This window comes from Lucilia sericata, unplaced genomic scaffold, assembly GCF_015586225.1.
Source record: "Lucilia sericata isolate MDLA Ls3-8-SP2 unplaced genomic scaffold, ASM1558622v1 Contig002207F_arrow, whole genome shotgun sequence".
Classification (NCBI taxonomy): domain Eukaryota; kingdom Metazoa; phylum Arthropoda; class Insecta; order Diptera; family Calliphoridae; genus Lucilia; species Lucilia sericata.
The window spans coordinates 30785-52500 of NW_023996038.1; the positions used below are offsets into that span (position 1 = coordinate 30785).

Here is a 21716-nt window from a genome sequence, read left to right on the forward strand (position 1 = left end):
AAAACCCATTTTTTTGTTTTTTTTTTTCTAAATTACAAATCATTAAATACATTAATAAAAAATGTGTATATGGAAGTGAAAAGTAAAGGGATACAATTTAAAAATTATTAATAAGACACTTATCGTTTTATAGATAGAAGATATATGTATATATAGTTGTGTTTTTAATCAGTCCAAACTTATAGCTAGCAAAGCATCTTGTGGATGGATTTCTAATAAAGCTTTAGCACCATCATTAAAGGGATAGGAAATGCTGCCATCAATAACCAAATCTATGAAAAACAAGAAATTATATTATTAATTACATTTGCATAAACTAGTTATAAAATAAGAAATTTTTTAGTCAAAATTTGAACTTTAAAAAAATTATTTTATCAAAATTTAGATTTTTTATTGAAAAACATGGATCTTCATCGATATTTAATTGTTTTTTATTGAAACTTACTGCCTGTTTCACAATATCGAAACTTCATTTTCTTTCTTATAAATATATTGAAAACAAAACAAAATTTTAAATTTATTTGATGTTTTCAATATTATTTTTTTTTTTGCAATATATTTGTAAGAAAGAAAATGTTCTCTCGCATTTGGAGAAACCGGCAGTTAAATATATATATATATATATATATATATATATATATATATATATATATATATATATATATATATATATATATATATATATATATATATATATATATATATATATATATATATATAGATAGATATAGATAGATAGATAAATAGATAGATAGATAGATAGATACATAGATAGATAGATAGACAGATAGATAGATAGATAGATAGATAGAAAGATAGATAGATAGATAGATAGATAGATAGATAGACAGACAGATAGATAGATAGATAGATAGATAGATAGATAGATAGATAGATAGATAGATAGATAGATAGATAGATAGATATACAGATAGATAGATAGATAGATAGATAGATAGATAGATAGATAGATAGATAGATAGATAGATAGATAGATAGATAGATAGATAGATTAGTTCTTGTATAGTTTTATTTTATGAAAATCCGATTTTGTACTGAAGGTTCGATTTTGTACCAAAAATTTATCGAAAATAGAAAATTTCTTATTTTTTTTGAAAAATTGTTTTGCACTGAAATTTTATAGATTTTTTCAAATCCGATATGTATGTACCTTCTCGAATTCATTAAAAATAGAAAATGTATCAAAAAATAGAAAATGTATCAGTATTTTTTCAATAATTTGAATTTGTACTGAAAACTCATCAAAAATAGAAAATTCATTGATTTTTTTTTTTTCCAAAATTAATTTTTATACGATTTAAAAATCGCAAGCTTTTAAATCTATAGCTAATAAACCTATAAAATAATGCAGAAAATATTAAGCGTAAGAAGTCCACTTATTTAAAACTATTCATTCTCAACAAATCCCCATTTCCAGAACACTTCATTAACATTTGAATTTCAAACAAGCTGTTTAAAGCTATTGGTCTATAATTATGTTATTGTTTTATTGATAGCTAATCAAGATGTAGCTTGGAATTATAAATTTCGAGGTAAATAAGTTTTCTAACATTACCATTATAAACTAATTAAATTCCTTTTTTTATAAGACTCTGACTTAGCCAACCGTTTAGGTCATGAACTAATTGAGCCTAAGGTTTTAGAGAAATTTGGTTTTTGTTATCGTTTTCTAACTATTGTTATGAATACCTTAGCAGTGTTGCCGTTATTGGAAGCTAAACGTAAAAACCGCAATTTTCTTTTGCCCTGTATTTTATGGAATATTTATACCTTAACAGCGGTGGCTGAGAATATTTGTGAAATCGTATGGTCTATGATTGAGTTGGATGTGCCTTTTAAGGATTTTGCTACTATATTTATTGTGGGCTTATTTATGTTGGCATTTCAAACCAAATTAACCATACAAGTAATAAGATTTTATGAATATTTAAATTATGTAGAGAATCATAAAGAATAATTGTTATTTTGTTTAATATTGTGTACTTACTCGCATCGATGCATCGAGATTTAACAAATAAATTTTTAACAAAACTTTTCGATTCGAATTCTTTGGGTGAGGGCCAAACACCAACACAAATTTGTTCTCTTATAGAATAACAGATTCTTGAATCATCTGCAAAAGAAAGACAAAAGTTAAAAAGAAGAGTTTAAAAATATATATTTGAAAATCACACACCAGGTGCAAAAAGTAAATTTTGATTGTATGTTTGTGCCAATTGTTCGGCACTAAGACCTTTTAAAGCCTGTTTTGCATTGTCTGGCAAAATATTGAAGAGTCCCTCTACATGATGTTTACTTATACGATTAATGCTAAAAAAAACTTAGTTAATAATTTAAAAATTCATAGATTTCCATATAATATATACCTCGTATGCCATGATGTGGAACCGGTGCCAGTGCTTACACACAATCCAGAACATTTAGTTTTATTGACCACATCTTGATGGTCGACAATTAATTGTAAATGCGAGACACGAGCCGATAATGTCTCACCAATGAATACTTCATTTAAGGCCAAGTATGGTAGAACTCTTTGCATTTTGGCTTTATATTTTCGTGACATTTCCTTACTCAAATATTCGGGTTCAGTCTTTTCTTGTTCCATTTTTGTGACAGTATGACGATACAAATCGGTTGACTCGGGAATTTTGCCATTACTGCCCAGCAGTGTAGTGCGTATGCGAGAACGATGCATCCATTGAAAATCACCCTTAAGAAAAGAAGACAGTTATAATTAAATATAAATTCCAAGTCCAGATAGTTGATGGATAGATCAGTTCAGTTCTAGTTCAATTCTAGTTTAGTTCTAGTTCGGTTCTAGTTCAGTTCTAGTTCAGTTCTAGTTCAGTTCTAGTTCAGTTCTAGTTCAGTTCTAGTTCAGTTCTAGTTCAGTTTCTAGTTCAGTTCTAGTTCAGTTCTAGTTCAGTTCTAGTTCAGTTCTAGTTCAGTTCTAGTTCAGTTCTAGTTCAGTTCTAGTTCAGTTCTAGTTCAGTTCTAGTTCAGTTCTAGTTCAGTTCTAGTTCAGTTCTAGTTCAGTTCTAGTTCAGTTCTAGTTCAGTTCTAGTTCAGTTCTAGTTCAGTTCTAGTTCAGTTCAAGTTCAGTTCAAGTTCAGTTCTAGTTCAGTTCTAGTTCAGTTCTAGTTCAGTTCTAGTTCAGTTCTAGTTCAGTTCTAGTTAGTCAGTTCTAGTTCAGTTCTAGTTCAGTTCTAGTTCAGTTCTAGTTCAGTTCTAGTTCAGTTCTAGTTCAGTTCTAGTTCAGTTCTAGTTCAGTTCTAGTTCAGTTCTAGTTCAGTTCTAGTTCAGTTCTAGTTCAGTTCTAGTTCAGTTCTAGTTCAGTTCTAGTTCAGTTCTAGTTCAGTTCTAGTTCAGTTCTAGTTCAGTTCTAGTTCAGTTCTAGTTCTAGTTCAGTTTAGTCTAGTTCAGTTCTAGTTCAGTTCTAGTTCAGTTCTAGTTTCAGTTCTAGTTCAGTTCTAGTTCAGTTCTAGTTCAGTTCTAGTTCAGTTCTAGTTCAGTTCTAGTTCAGTTCTAGTTCAGTTCTAGTTCAGTTCTAGTTCAGTTCTAGTAGTGTTCAGTTCTAGTTCGTCTAGTTCAGTTCTAGTTCAGTTCTAGTTCAGTTCTAGTTCAGTTCTAGTTCAGTTCTAGTTCAGTTCTAGTTCAGTTCTAGTTCAGTTCTAGTTCAGTTCTAGTAGTCTGTCAGTTCTAGTTCAGTTCTAGTTCAGTCTAGTTCAGTTCTAGTTCAGTTCTAGTTCAGTTCTAGTTCAGTTCTAGTTCAGTAGTTCAGTTCTAGTGCAGTTCTATTCAGTTCTAGTTCAGTTCTAGTTCAGTTCTAGTTCAGTTCTAGTTCAGTTCTAGTTCAGTTCGAGTTCAGTTCTAGTTCAGTTCTAGTTCAGTTCTAGTTCAGTTCGAGTTCAGTTCTAGTTCAGTTCTAGTTCAGTTCAAGTTTCATTTCTTAAACTTACACTCTTTATTCTGGCCACAGCATCCGCGGGATTTTCGGAATATTGTTTTGGCAACATTAGACGGCCCTCTGATCTCTGGGGATCGGAGTTAAAGCCCACTATAGGAGTTTTCTGTTGAGACTGGGCAAATAGTGGACTGGCGCGACCAGCCGCCAAAAGAAATGTGCCATCACCACCTATGGGTACAATAACATCAGCCCAACGCATAACATCCTTGCTTAGGGAGCTTCTAAATTCGACTCTGATTAGATTAAAGGCATTAAATTTAGCAACACACGCAAGTCACACGGTTGTATGTAGGTGGATTGTAATGATTTGTTTTATAATTACACAGTAAATACAACAACATTAAAATGAGAAACGAAACAAAATGTGAACCAATTTAAACGCATATTTCAAAGAAATTTTAAATGAAACAATTAACATATGATTATAAAAATTTGTCTGTGGGAATAAAACAAACTCACCGATTTGCTAACTTAACCTCACAGCCCACATCTTGAAAACTACGTACAATTTTACGTTCAAAATCTTTGTGAAGATTATGTAAATACATTAATGTTTCAAAATCTGTACCACGATTTCGTATTTTCTTCTCCAGCTGTTCCTTACTGAGATGAGGATGTCGCAACTGTTCGAATTCATAGCGTGATAGTTTCGATATTAATAAAGCTCTTTGTAATTTAAAGTTAGCAGGATCAACAGGCACTGGTCTAGAACTAGATTTTCGTAGACAAACAAATTCTAAAAATAATAAAAGATAAATTAGGTTAATTTATTTTAATTCAAATACAATGAAATTGTTATATTGTATTTTATTCTTTTAAACTTAAGCATTTCTAGAGTCTCGTGAAAAGTCTCAGCACACAAATTGTTTACATTATTATGGGTGATCATCATCATACCCCTCAGAATGGTGATAAGGATTTAAATTTATCATTCTGTTTGTTTTCTTGCTACAATATTTATTTGATACTGAATATGTACATATGTATGTATGTAGCTATTGTGGTAAATGTGCTAAGTCTGCTTATTAATTTTATAAACATTTTGAAATTAAAGGTTTTTGAAATGTGAACTTTATCAAAATATTTTCTAAAAATTAAAACTTTTGATAAGTCATATTGTATTGCGTTAAACTACGCAATTATATAAAAACAATAGATTTTTGATTGTGTTTTGTCAATAATATTTATTGAAAATTGCAATAATAGATTTAACAAAAAAACAAAAAACAAGATTAAAAACACTTTGTAGTCATTCCCGCAAATTTTTATAAAAAAGGGAATAATATTCTAAATATTTATCATCTTACAGAGTTCTCATCTTAAATTGATAGATAAATTTCTATGATTTTTGTTTAAGATTTACCCATAAAACACGAAATACTCAACTTTATTCATTACATGATCTAAAGGGAGTCTAAGATTCGAACATAACGTTCTGTTTTGCTTTTTTTATTACATATTTAGAATTTTGTTATCAAACGCATTTTTTTGCATTTAAGTCGCAATTATTCTCAATGGTACGGTTCTATTAATAGCTTTTAAAAGGCAAGTACATAGTATTACATTTAGTTAGTAAAGATTAAAAAGCGAAAGTAAAATTCTACACATTTTTCGCTCTATATATAATTATATTTAAGTAGGCTACATATTGTGCAAATGTACTGTATAGAAAACAAATTTTAAAAGTGAAATTTGTAGTACATATGGACATTTTTTTAACAATAAAAACTGAAACTAGGTAGGAAGGTAGGCAGATAGATAGATAGATAGATAGATAGATAGATAGATAGATAGATAGATAGATAGATAGATAGATAGATAGATAGATAGATAGATAGATAGATAGATAGATAGATAGACGATAGATAGATAGATAGATAGATAGATAGATAGATAGATAGATAGATAGATAGATAGATAGATAGATAGATAGATAGATAGATCGCTCGCTCGCTCGCTCTCGCTCGCGCTCGCTCGCTCGCTGCTGCTCGCTCGCTCGCTCGCTCGCTGCTCGCTCGCTCGCTCGCTCGCTCGCTCGCTCGCTCGCTCGCTCTCTCGCTCGCTCGCTCGCTCGCTCGCTCGCTCGCTCGCTCGCTCGCTCGCTCGCTCGCTCGCTCGCTCGCTCGCTCCTGCTCGCTCGCTCGCTCGCTCGCTCGCTCGCTCCTCGCTCGCTCGCTCGCTCGCTCGCTCGCTCGCTCGCTCGCTCGCTCCTCGCTCGCTCGCTCGCTCGCTCGCTCGCTCGCTCGCTCGCTCGCTCGCTCTCGCTCGCTCGCTCGCTCGCTCGCTCGCTCGCTCGCTCGCTCGCTCGCTCGCTCGCTCGCTCGCTCGCGCTCGCTCGCTCGCTCGCTCGCTCGCTCGCTCGCTCGCTCGCTCGCTCGCTCGCTCGCTCGCTCGCTCGCTTGCTCGCTCGCTCGCTAGCTCGCTCGATCGCTCGCTCGCTCGCTCGCTCGCTCGCTCGCTCGCTAGCTCGCTCGCTCGCTCGCTCGCTCGCATCGCTCTGCTCGCTCGCTCGCTCCTCGCTCGATCGCTCGCTCGCTCGCTTCCTCGCTCGCTCGCTCCTCGCTCGCTCGCTCGCTCGCTCGCTCGCTCGCTCGCTCGGCTTCCGCTCGCTCGCTCGCTCGCTCGCTCGCTCGCTCGCTCGCTCGCTCGCTCGCTCGCTCCGCTCGCTCGCTCTCGCTCGCTCGCTCGCTCGCTCGCTCGCTCGCTCGCTCGCTCGCTCGCTCGCTCGAGCTCGCTCGCTCAGCTCGCTCGCTCGCTCGCTCGCTCGCTCGCTCGCTCGCTACTCGCTCGCTCGCTCGCTCGCTCGCTCGCTCGCTCGCTCGCTCGCTCGCTCGCTCGCTCGCATCGCTCGCTCGCTCGCTCGCTCGCTCGCTCGCTCGCTCGCTCGCTCGCTCGCTCGCTCGCTCGCTCGCTCGCTCGCTCGCTCGCTCGCTCTCTCGCTCGCTCGCTCGCTCGCTCGCTCGCTCGCTCTCTCGCTCGCTCGCTCGCTCGCTCGCTCGCTCGCTCGCTCGCTCGCTCGCTCGCTCGCTCGCTCGCTCGCTCGCTCGCTCTCGCTCGCTCGCTCGCTCGCTCTCTCGCTCGCTCGCTCGCTCGCTCGCTCGCTCGCTCGCTCGCTCTCGCTCGCTCGCTCGCTCGCTCGCTCGCTCGCTCGCTCGCTCGCTCGCTCGCTCGCTCGCTCGCTCGCTCGCTCGCTCGCTCGCTCGCTCGCTCGCTCGCTCGCTCGCTCGCTCGCTCGCTCGCTCGCTCGCTCGCTCGCTCGCTCTCTCGCTCGCTCGCTCGCTCGCTCGCTCGCTCGCTCGCTCGCTCGCTCTCTCGCTCGCTCGCTCTCGCTCGCTCGCTCGCTCGCTCGCTCGCTCTCTCGCTCGCTAGCTCGCTCGCTAGCTCGTTCTGTTTCCGTTCTCGTTCTCGTTCCGTTCCGTCCTCGTTCCTTTTCCTTCCGTTCTCTTTCTGTTCTCCGTTCACTTCTCTTTCTTTTCCCCTTCCTTCCTTCTTTCCCCCCTCCTTCCCCTTCCCCCAGTCCCTCCCCCACCCTCCTCCTTCCCTCTTTTTTTACAATGTTTCAAAACATTTTATTTCTAATTTCCTTTCACTAAATGGGGGGCCAGGCAATGTTTATTTTAAAAATTTGTTTTTATTTTAAAAATAATGTACTAATATTTTATATAAATTTTTGCTGATAATAAAAACTAAAACTGATTAAAAATCGCGACGTATTATTACAATTTTATATAAAACTTTTGCAAAATTTTGTAATAGCTTTTACATTTTAATATAAAGAGAATTAAAAATGAAGGGTGCGTGTATAGTAATACAAAAATTATGCGTGTGCTCTTATGTACAATTGTTAATAATTAAAATTTTTATATATTACAAAAACGCGTTATTTATTTCTTTATCTATGGTTATATATTAATTTATTTTACCTGATATGTATAGAAATAATTAAAAAGAAAAAATTGATAATTGTTCTAGAGAATCATACAAATTTTAATAAAGAAGAATATTTGTTAAACATAATTATAAAATTAAAGTCAAATAAACATCAACAATGAAAATATTAGTAAATATTAGGTATTAAAATTTTAAATTTACCGCCAATTTATAAAATGTATTAGCTAAAGGACTATCTCTTAACTAAAGCTTTAATAATATATTTAATATAGGTATGTACATAATTAGCAATTTATAAAAAGTCGTATTAATATTTAAATATTTTTTATATGTATAAAATTTTGAATATTGTTTTTAACGAATAGGTACGATCCTAAAATTTGTTTGTAATTACTTAAAGTGACAGTTATTTGTTTAATAATTGGGTACCTATAATAATATAAACGTACGATTCCTGACAGTGATTATTATGAGATAGTAATTGCAAAAATATTTTACGTTTAGTAGTTTCTATGTGCGAGGGAATGAATGAAACTGATAAGATTTCTTTAAAAAACAACAACACAACATCATATACAAAATGTAAAAATAAGTGGCAAAATAATAGAAAATAATGGTAAAATTGAAAACTTACCTTTGGCAAAGTTTTTCAGCAAGGGTTTTGATTTAAACATGTTTGTTTATTTTTTTATGTTGGTATAAAAGGATCCCAAGTATTTAAGTTTAAGCATTTGTATTATTTACTGCTGCAATAATGAACTTTGTACTTTATATTAAAAAAATATAAATTTATGTTTTTATTCACTCGTAGGTATTTGTTAAATTACACTTTTAAAGAAACCTTAGTAAGTGCCCATTTTTTCTTCTAATTATTCTTTTTGTTTATTGCACTTTATTTTTTAATTTCAGTCACATCAAGGCCACTTTACCGGCAAACATTAACTACAATATAATAACTTTTTTATATTTTGCAAATGTTATTTATGTTTTTTATTATTATTAAATCACCGAATATTCCGAAAGAAGCTGACTATCTACACTTCCAAAATTGTACTACTTTCATAAATGTTTGTCTGGTATTTCCAAGTGCTTTTCGCTATAATGGGAATTTTTTATTATCATGGTAATATTTGTAGATACTTTTTCTGTTGCTTGATTTTAAGTTGGTTTTCTTATCAGTTAATTTTTTGTCGTATTCTTCCTTTTTAAATTTCACTGTTTATTTTAATTTCTTTCACTTTGTATACTGCACATCAGAGTTCAGAGCACAATAAATTTCCCTGACAACGGCGTCTTAATCTGTGAGTTAAAGCGGCGGATTTATATTGAAGTTTAACCGGTTAAAAAATTGCACAAATAATTGAAAAATTTATAGCGGGTAAACTCACACTCTTCTTTCTTATTTATTTGAAATTTGAACTGTCAAATTCTCTTGCGGCAACAGACAAATTTTGACAACAAAACTAAATTGTATGTACAGTTTTTTATTTCATAAAAGCTGCGTATTTTGACTTATTTTGTTAACGGTACCTTAGTGGTAACAGGAGTGAACTGAAATTGCAATTTTAAGGTAAAATGGTTTAATAAGACATAGTGGGACCTAATCCAAATTTTGGAAATAAGTAGGAAATTATTTGTTCGTATATCCGAATGACATGAAAATCATGAAATTTGAGATATAAAAATGTTTTTTTGTATTTATGAAAAGTGATGGAAACAATCTTTTCACCATTTTACATATCTCACAGAATCTTAAGTCCTCTGATGCTCCTATTAATTTGTAAAAATAAGTTGTCTCTAAAGAAATACATAAGTATACATAAATATCGAAATATAAAAATCATAAGTACATATTTATATTACCATTGATTGATTAAACTTCGAATTGTTTATCTTCTGCTCCACTTCCTGTACTTTTTAAAATTTAGTTTATAGTAACTCTCCTTATTTTTAATAATTTTAAGGCTTTGTAATTTTGTTTAATTCTTCGCTTCTTGATCTTTGTCCTTCGCGGAAACAATTAATTTGTAGCGACGAAAAATACAACTCTGTAACACAGTGACAGTCAATTGGCTGTCATTTTGTTTTTAAAAATCATTTTGTATGGGTTAGTTTCGGTTATTCATTTCCTATAGGGTTATTTTCCAAATTTTACAAGCTTACCTAAAAATATGTCATCACTGTTGACTTATATACAAAAGCTTTATAGTACTATAAACCTTGTTACAGCTGTATAGGAAGAGGTGGATATAATCGTTCAAGGCGAATTCACATAAGGTGGTGTTATTCAATCAGCTGATAATTTTTAGTTCGCCTGGTTTCCGTAGCTGTCAAAGTTTCTTATTGTTATATCTTTGTATTTAAAAATTTCCGTTAAAACAGAGAAAAATATCGTTAGTATCTTGAATTATTTATGTAGTATATATATCCGAAAGCCTTTGTATAGCAAAACCTATAGTATTTATTTTTATTTTGGAAATTTCTTCCCCGGAGTAGAATTATCCATTCGCAACAAAGATTCATTCATTCGTAATACATTTTTTTCGTGAATATGTTCTTTTTGTTTTTAAATTTTGCAAAATAATCTGCCGGAATGGAATTTTTCGTTTGAAACAAACATTTATTCAATCCAGGATATATGTATTTTCTTCACAAATTTTAATATCTTTATTTTTAAATAAAATATAAAATTTTACAAGAAATTTTATGAAATGAATTCGCCGTACTTACAATTTTTGACATTTACGTGAACCAAATGCAAAAACAAAATACATACATGTAAAATCAAGATATATTAATTATAAAGTAGTGTCATCGGCGAATTCATTTAATTTTTATATATGGAGTTTGACAGTATGCCTACTAGGGTTCTATAGTTGAAACGAAAAGTCGACTTTTCGACTTTTTGCATTTAGTTAAAAGTCGACTTTTCGACCTTTCGACTTTTTTCATTTTATGAAAAGTCGATTTTTCGACTTTTCGACCTTTTTCATTTCTTTAAAAGTCGACTTTTCGACTTTTAGTATTTTATAAATGGTCGACTTTTCGACTTTTTCCGACTTTTTTCGACTTTTCGACTTTTTCCGACTTTTTTCGACTTTTCGACTTTTTTCGACAAAAAGTCGATTGTTCGATTATTCGAAAGTCGATTTATAGAACCCTAATGCCTACACTTCAAAGTGATAAGTTACCTTATAATTAATATACCTTGTGTAAAATTTTGTTGTAGAACTGCCACCACCTTATGTGAATTTGCCTTGGGAAGAGGTGGATATAATCGTTTTTGAGAGCAGTTTTGTTATTAAAACTTTTTTGTTTTAAAATTTATTTTATTTAGAGGAAATTATTTCATATTTACATCCAATTAAAGTGTTAATTGTGATAAGAACAACAAAATAACATAAATGTGGCAAAATACTCAACTAATATAAAGACTTCAAACCCACAAACGAATGTGCATGCTATCGGTGTACTAAAAAATCTACCATTGGACGCTACAAACAAAAGCTTGCAAAAAAAAAAAATAAAATTCCTTAAAATTTAACAGCTCTTATCCATTATAATCAAGATATTTATATTAAGTGATAAACTTGGCTTATGTTTTTAAGTCGAATTTTGTGTTTAATTTTTGCATTTTAAATTATGTTATTTTGTTTGGATCGGCACTCATGCTAGGCTAATACTAGCTTTAAAGAAGAATTATTAAATTTCGACAAATCCTGGAACAATCACTGCCCTTCTGAAGGTAGGCTATTAAAAAACAATTTTCCGGCATATATTAATTAATATTTCCTATTGTTTACTTCTTTCTAACCGCGCCAAAAACTGTTAGGCTTTTACCGGCGTCGGTGTGTGTGTGGCAGACATTTTCAGAAAAATGTACTTAACCAAAGTTTTGTGTTTAGTTTTATTTATCGAATGCCATGACTTCTCTTTAAAAGATTCTTTTTAATTTGGTAATAAAAGCTTGTAATGAATAAATAGGTGATTAAGGGTATATAAAAGTATGTCATTCCAGTTGTATTTCGCAAAAAAATATCAGTGAAAATCGTATTTAAATATAAACTTAGATTTAGAAAATAGTATTCAGCAAAGAGGCCCACCTCACACCTGTATTAAGTATTAACAGTGATTTAGATATGCTGAACAAAAAATCATCAAAATATTTGCTGAATCATTTTTGAGATATCTGGCATTTTAATAAACATGTACAAATAACTCGCCTTTCTAGCCTCTTATGTTTATAAAATTTACCTATAATGCTTAGTATTACTCATGACTAAATATTTACTGTCTTTACTATCCTTTATCACATTCTGTTTTGTTTCTATTTGTGCTACTTGCTGTTCTATACGTACTTACTTACATATATTTATATTTGGTTTCTTTCAGATGCTGTGTTATATCCTGTATTCTGTGTCTGTATTGTTGTTGTTGTCTGTCTAGTGAGTGATGCTGCTAACGCGCAGACACAATTCAACTAACTAGAATTTAGAACACGAGTACTGAATGCTATATAGCCACTATACAGCCACCCAAACAAACAGCCCTCTCACAGACTCATCCTTTGTCAATGTATTTTATACGTAAACTTAATTGTTAGATCTAAAAGAGCAAGAAAAAAAAGGACTCTCGCTAAATTATAGAAATATACAAGAAACAGGTTTATAGATGCTTTCGACAAAACTCCATAGATTAGTAAGAAAAAACTATTGCTTCCATAAAGATCTAAATTTTCTATACAGGCAGGATAATAGCCATATATTAAAAGGAAGCTGAAAGAAAGAAGAAAATAAAAAATACTAAAAGGAATTAAGTATTAAAATTGTATAATAATATTATACTTTAGTAACACAACAATGGCGGAAAATAACAATGATACTAATTCTAATCCAAACCCTAATCCTAATGATACAACTGCTGCTAGTTTGCAGTGTGACAGTAAGTTTCCAATTGGTTTTATGAGTTTTAAATAAGAAATAAGTTTTTATTAGTGTTGGCAAATCCTGTATTGTATTTACAGTATATATGTATGTACGTATGTGTGTGTTTTAATGTATACATAACTTAGTTTTATAAATAGTGTTTTTAATTGATTACTAAAACTTTTTGATTATAGGTTTTATGTGATTAAGATGTTTTAAGATGTTAAACATATAAACCTTTTTATATACATAAGTTTATACTTATGTATATGTATGTACTTACTATATGTTAGTTTGTTTTCCTGTGTGTGTGTGTTTTATATAGATTAAGTAGGGGTCACTTATAATGGATGCTAAATTTTATATACAGAATGAATTTCATAGTTAGTATATGTATATCATAGATGTGTTCTTATGTATGTATGTATGTATGTATGTACTTCTATATGTAGCTACTAACATGTGAGAATTATTTTGCTTAGTTTAAGATGACGTACATATATATTTACTTTGTAGTCTATGTCATTATCCTTGCTTGAGGTGAACAGTTCTTTCCTATGGTGAGTTTTTAACATAAATAGTTAAATAATCTGTTAAGAAAAAAAATTCAACAGGGTAAAAAATGTTTAACAGCAGGCATAGAAATGATATTTAAAAATAGCACAAACTTTTTCGAACAAGAGTTCTTTTTTAGAATTAAAAGTAGTAAATTACTTTCCGATTATATATGTATTTTTACTAGTTCAGAGACTAGTCTATTGACTAGCAAACATACTAGTCTCTTGACTAGTTCAAAGACTAGTCTATTGCCTAGTATATGAACTAGTCTACTGCCAACTACAGAAACTATTTTATTGACCTGTCCACAGAGTAGTTTATTGACTAGTCCACAGACTATTCTATTAACTGGTCGAGTGATTAGTCAACATACTAATCTATTAACTAAAGTCCCTAGACAAGTCTATTCACTAGTCCCTAGACAAGTCTATTCCCTAGTCCATTGACTAGTTCAGACACTAGTCTATTGACTAGTCCCACTATTACTCTACTGATTAGCTTAGGTGCTAGTATACTAACTACGGCTAGATTAGTCTATTGACGTAATCATGTTATGAATTTGAAAGAATTTCAAAGTATTAATTAATGTTTGTTAATTGTAAAATTTTAATGGCATCTTATATTAGTTCTCAACAATTCCCATTTTTTTCTAACATTTTCCTTTAGATTTCTATCAAATAAGTGATGATGACTTAGATGATTGTGAAGATCTACCCGATGATTGTCTAATCGATACAACAGATGGTGCCAATGCATCATCATCATCTAACGCAGCTAACAATAATGGTCATCCACGAGGTCCCTATGAACGAGCATGGACAACTGAAGCCACCAGAGCTTTAATACACATACGCGGACCTATGGAACACCTTTTTACAGAGGGACGACAAAAACGCACAGCCCTATGGTTGCATTGTACGCGACAATTGCAAAAAATGGGTTTTCGTTATAGTGCGGCCAAGGTACAAAAGAAATGGCACAATATTTTAATAACCTACAATAAGAATTTGTGTAAAAAATACACTTCCGGCTATGTACATTGGGAATTTTTCGAAGAAATGTTTAAATATCTACAGGGTAAAAGGGCCCACTTTGATTTTCCCCCAATTAAGAAACAGCCACCACCAATGCAAATTAAATCTTCTCCCACAGACAATTTTAATTTACATTATTTAAAACAGGAAGAAGTTGTACCGCATCCGGTGGAATTGGATTCAAAATCAAATGATGATTTTGATGAGGAAGACAGCACCACTATGTCGGATATTAAAAAACCTAAATTAGAATTCAATGAGGATAATCATTATGAATATCCTTTGGAGATTATTGATTCCAATAATTACACACAACCGAATTCCAAAATGGAAGAAATAGAAAATGAATTTTTAAAAAATTTTGGCAAAGACCAACATATGCCCATGAATGCCGGTAACAATTGTAATAACAATAATGGCTGGTGGCAGGAATATTTTGAACGTAAATTACAGGTGGAACGTGATAAAATGGAACTGCAAAAAGAAATGCATCGCGAACTAATGCAATTCAATAAAATGTCTTTACTGCAACAGGAAAAAATTGAACGAGTAAAAATCGAAGCCATTAATAGTTTGACGAGTACTTTACAAAAATTAGTAGAAGTTAAATATAATACACAGAATTAATACTTAATAATAGTAATAAACAATTATATTATAATTTTAAATACATTGAATATATATATATATTTTTTAATTCATTTTACATTTTTTTAATTATACCAATCGATTTCCATTATAGTTGTAATACTTTCAGTTGGATCATTAACAAATTTATAACTAAGAAACCACAAATCTGTAGAAAATATTAAACTTTCACCTTCTTTGAGATGAACATTGATTACCGGACACTTTAAGCAGGGTTCCTTAGACCGCAAACTCAAGTCCAGAGCACCCCACAACTGCTGCACTATTATCAGGCCTTGTAAAAAAATCTGCTGTTGTTGGCTATTTCGATAATTATGTGACATTAAAAGCCAACTGGAATAGTAGGGTTCCAAGTGTACGGGATAATAATAGGGTCTTTTGATGAAATTTCTCGCTGATTTGACGGCTTTAAATTGACAATTCCTTAATTGTATAAACCATTTGTCGGAGGAGTAATTCAAATTCCATGCCTTACTTAAGGCAATTTCGATATCAAAGAATTTGTTTAGCATAAGATTCGTGGCAACATCACAGGGAGTACTTTTTAAAAAGTCAAAGGATTTATTAAATATTAAATGATAGATATCAGTGGGTGACATTGGTTGGTGGGAGTCCGTAACGATAACCGGATATGATCTTTCTAAATAGCTGGATTCAAGAAATGCAAAAGAAGTGTTGGATAAAGAGGGTATGTAATCTGTAAGTAAAGAATAAAATATTAATATATAGTAGAATAGACTGCAGACTAATGCATAGACTAGACTATAGACAAGATTATAGACTAGACTATAGACTAGACTATAGACTAGACTATAGACTAGACTATAGACTAGACTATAGACTAGACTATAGGCTAAACTATAGACTAGACTATAGACTAGACCATAGACTAAACTATAGACTAGACTATAGACTAGACTATAGACTAGACTATAGACTAGACTATAGACGAGACTATAGACTAGACTATAGACTAGACTATAGACTAGACTATAGACTAGAATATAGACTAGACTATAGACTAGACTATAGACTAGACTATAGACTAGACTATAGACTAGACTATAGACTAGACTATAGACTAGACTATAGACTAGACTATAGACTAGACTATAGACTAGACTATAGACTAGACTATAGACTAGACTATAGACTAGACTATAGACTAGACTATAGACTAGACTATAGACTAGACTATAGACTAGACTATAGACTAGACTATAGACTAGACTATAGACTAGACTATAGACTAGACTATAGACTAGACTATAGACTAGACTATAGACTAGACTATAGACTAGACTATAGACTAGACTATAGACTAGACTATAGACTAGACTATAGACTAGACTATAGACTAGACTATAGACTAGACTATAGACTAGACTATAGACTAGACTATAGACTAGACTATAGTACTAGACTATAGACTAGACTATAGACTAGACTATAGACTAGACTATAGACTAGACTATAGACTAGAATATAGACTAGACTATAGACTAGACTATAGACTAGACTATAGACTAGACTATAGACTAGACTATAGACTAGACTATAGACTAGACTAGACTAGACTATAGACTACTATAGACTAGACTATAGACTAGACTATAGACTAGACTATAGACTAGACTATAGACTAGACTATAGACTATACTATAGACTAGATTATAGACTAGATTATAGACTAGACTATAGACTATACTATAGATTAGATTATATCGAATATTCGATCATATGTTCGAAAAATTTAAAAATAATCTCTAGAACATATAGATTCATTAATATATATATGTATGGAACAAATTCTATTTACGTCCAATTTCTTACATTTACGCGATTTTGAGATAAATTCGAAAATTCCATGTTATGTTCGAAAAATGTTTAAAACTGTTATATTTTTATTTTATAGAAGGTTTTTATTGCATTTTTCATTGCCAAATTTTTAAGTTTAAAAGAATTTCAAAAGCTTTTTCAGTCAAAATAATCACTATATCACGAGGATCCTTTAAACTAAACTGTAGATTAAGATACGTTCGAATTTTTGAAATTAAATTAAAAATTTTCTTAAAATAAACATTTTTAAAAACACATACTCACCAATTATCTCACATAGCAAACAATTTTCCTTTTCGGTTTCATAACGTCCCAATCTGGAACCCATAACATCAGTTTTCTTCACCTCCAACGGTCTATCAATCAAACACTTAGCATTATATAATTCCGGCCAATTCCAATAGGGCAAAAATTGTATGAGAATAAGTCTACCCACAGCACTGAGAAACCAACTTAAGCCATCACAAGAAATAATCATAGCGTACAGCAATACAAAACATATACAGATTATAGAGTATTTTTTCAATTTTTCCAAACGATAATAATCTTTTAAAGGTTTGCAAATGTTGTGGATTTCATTTACGGAAAATTCTTGCTTTTTTAAAGAGTTAAAGAAAATTTCAAAATCTTTTTCTAATGCTGACATATTTGCGACAAATAAACGTAACGGTTTTAAGGTACTTCGACGAATGATTTAAAATTATTGAGTTGAATGGTTTAAAGAAGATTGTTGCTGGTGCTGGAGGTGGGGTTTTTATTAAAGAGCATGCGCTTTTGAGGCATGACTGTTTTAAAAATTGATAAGACTTTTTACTTATAACTGGTTTCTTAATCAAATTTTACACTTGATTTGTTGTAAATTAGAAAAAAAGGAAAGTGAAACACTGGGGTCCCATTTTGCCAGCAATGGAAATAAATAAAAGAAGTAACTTTTAAATGCCAATTATAAATTATATTTAGTTTTTATTTAAAAGGAGTAATCGATTAATTTAAACATGTAACATATTTCCATGTTTTCACATCTCCTCTTCGGTTGAGCTGGAGCTAGAACTTGAATCTTCCATACTGTGTTTTGGTTTACAATTTAGCATGTGATTGCGTAAGTCATTACATTCCTTGGCCTTCGACCACACTGAAGCTGGACAATTCATAAAGGTCTCCATGAAAACACAAGCCAATAAATGACTAGCAATTGGTGGACAACGTTTTGGCCGAAACATACGATCTTTTGTTACCGTTGCTGGTGTAGTGTTCGCATTTTTCCTTTTTTTCATTGCTTCATGATATTTTTCACCTTTTATCGAACATGTTTTAAAGGAAGTTTCTAAAACCGGTATCAAATCTGGCACATCGCTAAGTACCTTCTTCAGATGGGACGATAGTGCAGCTTCGTTTAGTTTATCATTGGTTAGAATACCAGTATCATTAAGGGCACAGTTCATAAAGCACTGTAAAGAAAGGAAGAGTATTGGGTTCGATTTTATTGGAGTGAAATATATAGTTTAGTTTAAATACCAGGGGTTTTACATTTTCGATTAGAAAATACTTAACGTCGAATTTTTATGTTAAATTTCGAAATTTTTTTCATTTGGATCGGATTACTCCCCAGTATCATTAAAACCTATAGTCCCAAAACAAAAATCCTATTGGGATGTCCCCGTTAGGTTATTAGTGTAGTGTTCTAGTCTCTTAGTCCAGAGGTCATGGGTTCGTTTCAAAGCAGAGACTGATAAAGGAGCACAAAACAGGACCCATAGTGCCCAATGTGTACTTCTTTGGATCACAGGTAGCATACATCCTCCTTTCCACCTAACTGACGAACTCACTAACTAATACTCTAAAATAATACTCTAAAATAATACTCTAAAATAATACTCTAAAATAATACTCACCAAATGCATATAAGGTCCACGATGTTTTTTATTAACTTGATCACGAGGTCCTACTGCAGTGGGAGCTATTTTTTTAGAACTGGAAGGTGGTTTTTCATTGGCCATTGGCAAAAACGAGGGCTCCGGTTCCATTAAAAACTCTTTACATTTCTCCTTATTTTCATCCGTTATTAATTCCGGTATGGGGCAACATGTAGCAGGATCCTTAAAAATTGAATTAAATTAAAATAAATTTTCCATAATTCTTTAAGTTTCACTTACAACTCTTGGTGGCAATTTTTGACAATCTGTAACAGCAGCTAAACAAGTTTGCTAAATAAAAATACATGATGTATTTGTAATTTAATGAAAACATTTATAAAATTCAAACAAAATTTCAATATTTACCCATAAAGCTGCCAAAAAGATTAAAACCAAGAATCTGCAAGTCATTTTGTAAATTTGATACTCTTGTAACAATGTATCATGTCACACTAATATATTTTCTGCAAAAATTTGTCAAATTTATAATAATTTTCGGGAAATTTTTTTAAAGAAATCTAAACCCCAAAAAATCTAATTTAAAAAAATTCTACGCTTGGTTAAATTTATTTAACCAAAAAAAAAATCACCACTATAGTTGCTAAGGTCAATTTTTGGTATATTTAATATGATTTTTTTTGGCTTAACAATTATATAATTATAACAGTTTAACAAAAAACTGTTATTTGTTTATTTAGTCATATTGTGATAAATTAATCACCAGAGCAATTAGTTTAATTTTTTAATATAGATCATCATGATTAAAAAAAAAAATATATAAATTAGTAAACAGCAAAATAATATGTGTACATCCCACATTCGATTATTTTGAATGGTTCATTTTATTAAATAAAAAACACAAATATTAAAATTAAAAAAGTTTAAATAAACAAACAATTAGTAGTAATAATAAAATAGAGAGTTGATGAAATTGAAATAAATATTATTTTATAATACATGTATGTATATTACTGGGGTTATGACCAGGAAAACCAAAAATCTGCTTTAAAAAAGTTTTTTATGTGCATTAACAAACATTGAGATTTAAAGTTCAAAAGGGCTGATAATTATGTTCTAAAATATACAATATTTCATGTTTCATTCTTTGGAGAACTAAATTTTGAAATAAATATGGAGTTAAATTTTATATTTACCAATTTTGTTTGTTTTCCCCGGTTATGACTAATCTTTTACAAACATTTTACTCACCACCCTATAAAAGGCCGTACTGATTTAATAATAAAATCGCATTTGCAAAAATATCTAAGGTCAGTTTTTGGAAGTCCCTATATATCTTCACAATCCAAATTTTATATAATTCAATGAGATATGCTTTAAAGAATTTTGCTATGTGCATTAATATCGGTTTATAAATATCGTAGATTGATTAAAATACCGAGACCAAACAGAAATGGAACAAATTTTCAAAATCAGTTTTTGAAGTCCCTATATATCTTCACAATCCAAATTTTATATAATTCAATGAGATATGCTTTAAAGAATTTTGCTATGTGCATTAATATCGGTTTATAAATATCGTAGATTGATTAAAATACCGAGACCAAACAGAAATGGAACAAATTTCAACTCATTTGTTTCATTTTGTTTCTTAACTATCTATCTATCTATCTATCTATCTATCTATCTATCTATCTATCTATCTATCTATCTATCTATCTATCTATCTATCTATCTATCTATCTATCTATCTATCTATCTATCTATCTATCTATCTATCTATCTATCTATCTATCTATCTATCTATCTATCTATCTATCTATCTATCTATCTATCTATCTATCTATCTATCTATCTATCTATCTATCTATCTATCTATCTATCTATCTATCTATCTATCTATCTATCTATCTATCTATCTATCTATCTATCTATCTATCTATCTATCTATCTATCTATCTATCTATCTATCTATCTATCTATCTATCTATCTATCTATCTATCTATCTATCTATCTATCTATCTATCTATCTATCTATCTATCTATCTATCTATCTATCTATCTATCTATCTATCTATCTATCTATCTATCTATCTATCTATCTATCTATCTATCTATCTATCTATCTATCTATCTATCTATCTATCTATCTATCTATCTATCTATCTATCTATCTATCTATCTATCTATCTATCTATCTATCTATCTATCTATCTATCTATCTATCTATCTATCTATCTATCTATCTATCTATCTATCTATCTATCTATCTATCTATCTATCTATCTATCTATCTATCTATCTATCTATCTATCTATCTATCTATCTATCTATCTATCTATCTATCTATCTATCTATCTATCTATCTATCTATCTATCTATCTATCTATCTATCTATCTATCTATCTATCTATCTATCTATCTATCTATCTATCTATCTATCTATCTATCTATCTATCTATCTATCTATCTATCTATCTATCTATCTATCTATCTATCTATCTATCTATCTATCTATCTATCTATCTATCTATCTATCTATCTATCTATCTATCTATCTATCTATCTATCTATCTATCTATCTATCTATCTATCTATCTATCTATCTATCTATCTATCTATCTATCTATCTATCTATCTATCTATCTATCTATCTATCTATCTATCTATATATATATATCTATCTAACTCAGTTAACTATTATATAGTTTTGTTTATTTACTACTCTGTGAACTAGTCTATTGACTAGTCTATGACTAAAAGGACTGGTTTATTGACTATTTAATAGTCCAAAGACCTATTGATGTGATTAGATACATACTCTGATTTTCCCAAAAATTCTGAACATGAACAACTTAAAAAAGTCCCTAATTCAGTCTACAGTCAATTAAATATTTAAACAAAAAACAAATATTATTAAACATGCAATTAAATTGCATTTTATTGTCCATGTGGAAGCTA

The 21716-nt window shown here is 32.0% G+C and overlaps 6 protein-coding genes across 9 annotated transcripts in view; 3 read left to right on the forward strand and 3 right to left on the reverse strand.

Annotated features, from left to right (window-relative positions):
- Positions 1–32: 32 nt before the first annotated feature.
- Positions 33–9150, reverse strand: LOC119613601 (NAD kinase 2, mitochondrial). 3 transcript variants are annotated; one of them, XM_037969627.1, is made up of 7 exons: positions 8514–9150; positions 4448–4724; positions 3981–4221; positions 2388–2731; positions 2198–2331; positions 2009–2134; positions 33–272 (listed from the first exon to the last, which is right to left on the reverse strand). In XM_037969627.1, the coding sequence occupies exons 1-7, from the start codon at positions 8551–8553 to the stop codon at positions 169–171; spliced, it is 1266 nt and encodes a 421-aa protein (XP_037825555.1). In that variant the 5' UTR covers positions 8554–9150; the 3' UTR covers positions 33–168. The 3 variants fall into 3 exon arrangements, with proteins under 3 accessions (XP_037825555.1, XP_037825557.1, XP_037825556.1); XM_037969629.1 differs by having other exon boundaries at positions 3981–4206; positions 8514–9126; XM_037969628.1 differs by having other exon boundaries at positions 3981–4209; positions 8514–9126.
- On the forward strand, positions 1242–2042 carry LOC119613602. The gene is made up of 3 exons (XM_037969631.1): positions 1242–1384; positions 1439–1553; positions 1611–2042. Exons 1-3 carry the CDS (start codon positions 1367–1369, stop codon positions 1976–1978), a joined length of 501 nt encoding a protein of 166 aa, XP_037825559.1. The 5' UTR covers positions 1242–1366; the 3' UTR covers positions 1979–2042.
- Positions 9151–11130: 1980 nt separating the features above from the next.
- Positions 11131–15073, forward strand: LOC119613593. Of its 2 annotated transcripts, none has more exons than XM_037969619.1 (3): positions 11131–11624; positions 12272–12820; positions 14029–15073. In XM_037969619.1, exons 2-3 carry the CDS (start codon positions 12739–12741, stop codon positions 15021–15023), a joined length of 1077 nt encoding a protein of 358 aa, XP_037825547.1. In that variant the 5' UTR covers positions 11131–11624; positions 12272–12738; the 3' UTR covers positions 15024–15073. The 2 variants fall into 2 exon arrangements, with proteins under 2 accessions (XP_037825547.1, XP_037825548.1); XM_037969620.1 differs by lacking the exon at positions 11131–11624 and adding an exon at positions 11755–11883.
- Positions 15074–15099: 26 nt separating this feature from the next.
- Positions 15100–17876, reverse strand: LOC119613594. The gene is made up of 2 exons (XM_037969621.1): positions 17148–17876; positions 15100–15741 (listed from the first exon to the last, which is right to left on the reverse strand). The coding sequence occupies exons 1-2, from the start codon at positions 17527–17529 to the stop codon at positions 15110–15112; spliced, it is 1014 nt and encodes a 337-aa protein (XP_037825549.1). The 5' UTR covers positions 17530–17876; the 3' UTR covers positions 15100–15109.
- LOC119613595 lies at positions 17843–19315 on the reverse strand. The gene is made up of 4 exons (XM_037969622.1): positions 19163–19315; positions 19037–19087; positions 18776–18979; positions 17843–18331 (listed from the first exon to the last, which is right to left on the reverse strand). The coding sequence occupies exons 1-4, from the start codon at positions 19205–19207 to the stop codon at positions 17900–17902; spliced, it is 732 nt and encodes a 243-aa protein (XP_037825550.1). The 5' UTR covers positions 19208–19315; the 3' UTR covers positions 17843–17899.
- Positions 19316–21638: 2323 nt separating this feature from the next.
- LOC119613596 overlaps positions 21639–21716 on the forward strand; it is a 1074-nt gene continuing 996 nt past the window's right edge. Inside the window, exon 1 of the mRNA XM_037969623.1 lies at positions 21639–21716. This exon is cut by the window's right edge and continues 134 nt beyond it. The gene's annotated coding sequence lies outside the window, so the exon portion shown is untranslated.

What these genes read in the sequence shown, in the direction of transcription:
- LOC119613594 (XM_037969621.1), bottom strand. Translation starts at nt 17,529, where the DNA reads ATGTCAGCATTAGAAAAAGATTTTGAAATTTTCTTTAACTCTTTAAAA. An exon ending in TTTGCTATGTGAGATAATTG is followed by an intron (nt 15,742 to 17,147) that starts GTGAGTATGTGT and finishes CTTTACTTACAG; the next exon opens with ATTACATACCCTCTTTATCC.
- LOC119613602 (XM_037969631.1), top strand. An exon ending in TTGGAATTATAAATTTCGAG is followed by an intron (nt 1,554 to 1,610) that starts GTAAATAAGTTT and finishes TTTTTTTATAAG; the next exon opens with ACTCTGACTTAGCCAACCGT.
- LOC119613593 (XM_037969619.1), top strand. Translation starts at nt 12,739, where the DNA reads ATGGCGGAAAATAACAATGATACTAATTCTAATCCAAACCCTAATCCT. An exon ending in TGCTAGTTTGCAGTGTGACA is followed by an intron (nt 12,821 to 14,028) that starts GTAAGTTTCCAA and finishes ATTTTCCTTTAG; the next exon opens with ATTTCTATCAAATAAGTGAT.
- LOC119613595 (XM_037969622.1), bottom strand. Translation starts at nt 19,207, where the DNA reads ATGACTTGCAGATTCTTGGTTTTAATCTTTTTGGCAGCTTTATGG. An exon ending in TCTTTTTGGCAGCTTTATGG is followed by an intron (nt 19,088 to 19,162) that starts GTAAATATTGAA and finishes ATTTTTATTTAG; the next exon opens with CAAACTTGTTTAGCTGCTGT. An exon ending in AAAAATTGCCACCAAGAGTT is followed by an intron (nt 18,980 to 19,036) that starts GTAAGTGAAACT and finishes TCAATTTTTAAG; the next exon opens with GATCCTGCTACATGTTGCCC.
- LOC119613601 (XM_037969627.1), bottom strand. Translation starts at nt 8,553, where the DNA reads ATGTTTAAATCAAAACCCTTGCTGAAAAACTTTGCCAAAG. An exon ending in CTGTGGCCAGAATAAAGAGT is followed by an intron (nt 2,732 to 3,980) that starts GTAAGTTTAAGA and finishes TCTTTTCTTAAG; the next exon opens with GGTGATTTTCAATGGATGCA. An exon ending in TCCACATCATGGCATACGAG is followed by an intron (nt 2,332 to 2,387) that starts GTATATATTATA and finishes AGTTTTTTTTAG; the next exon opens with CATTAATCGTATAAGTAAAC.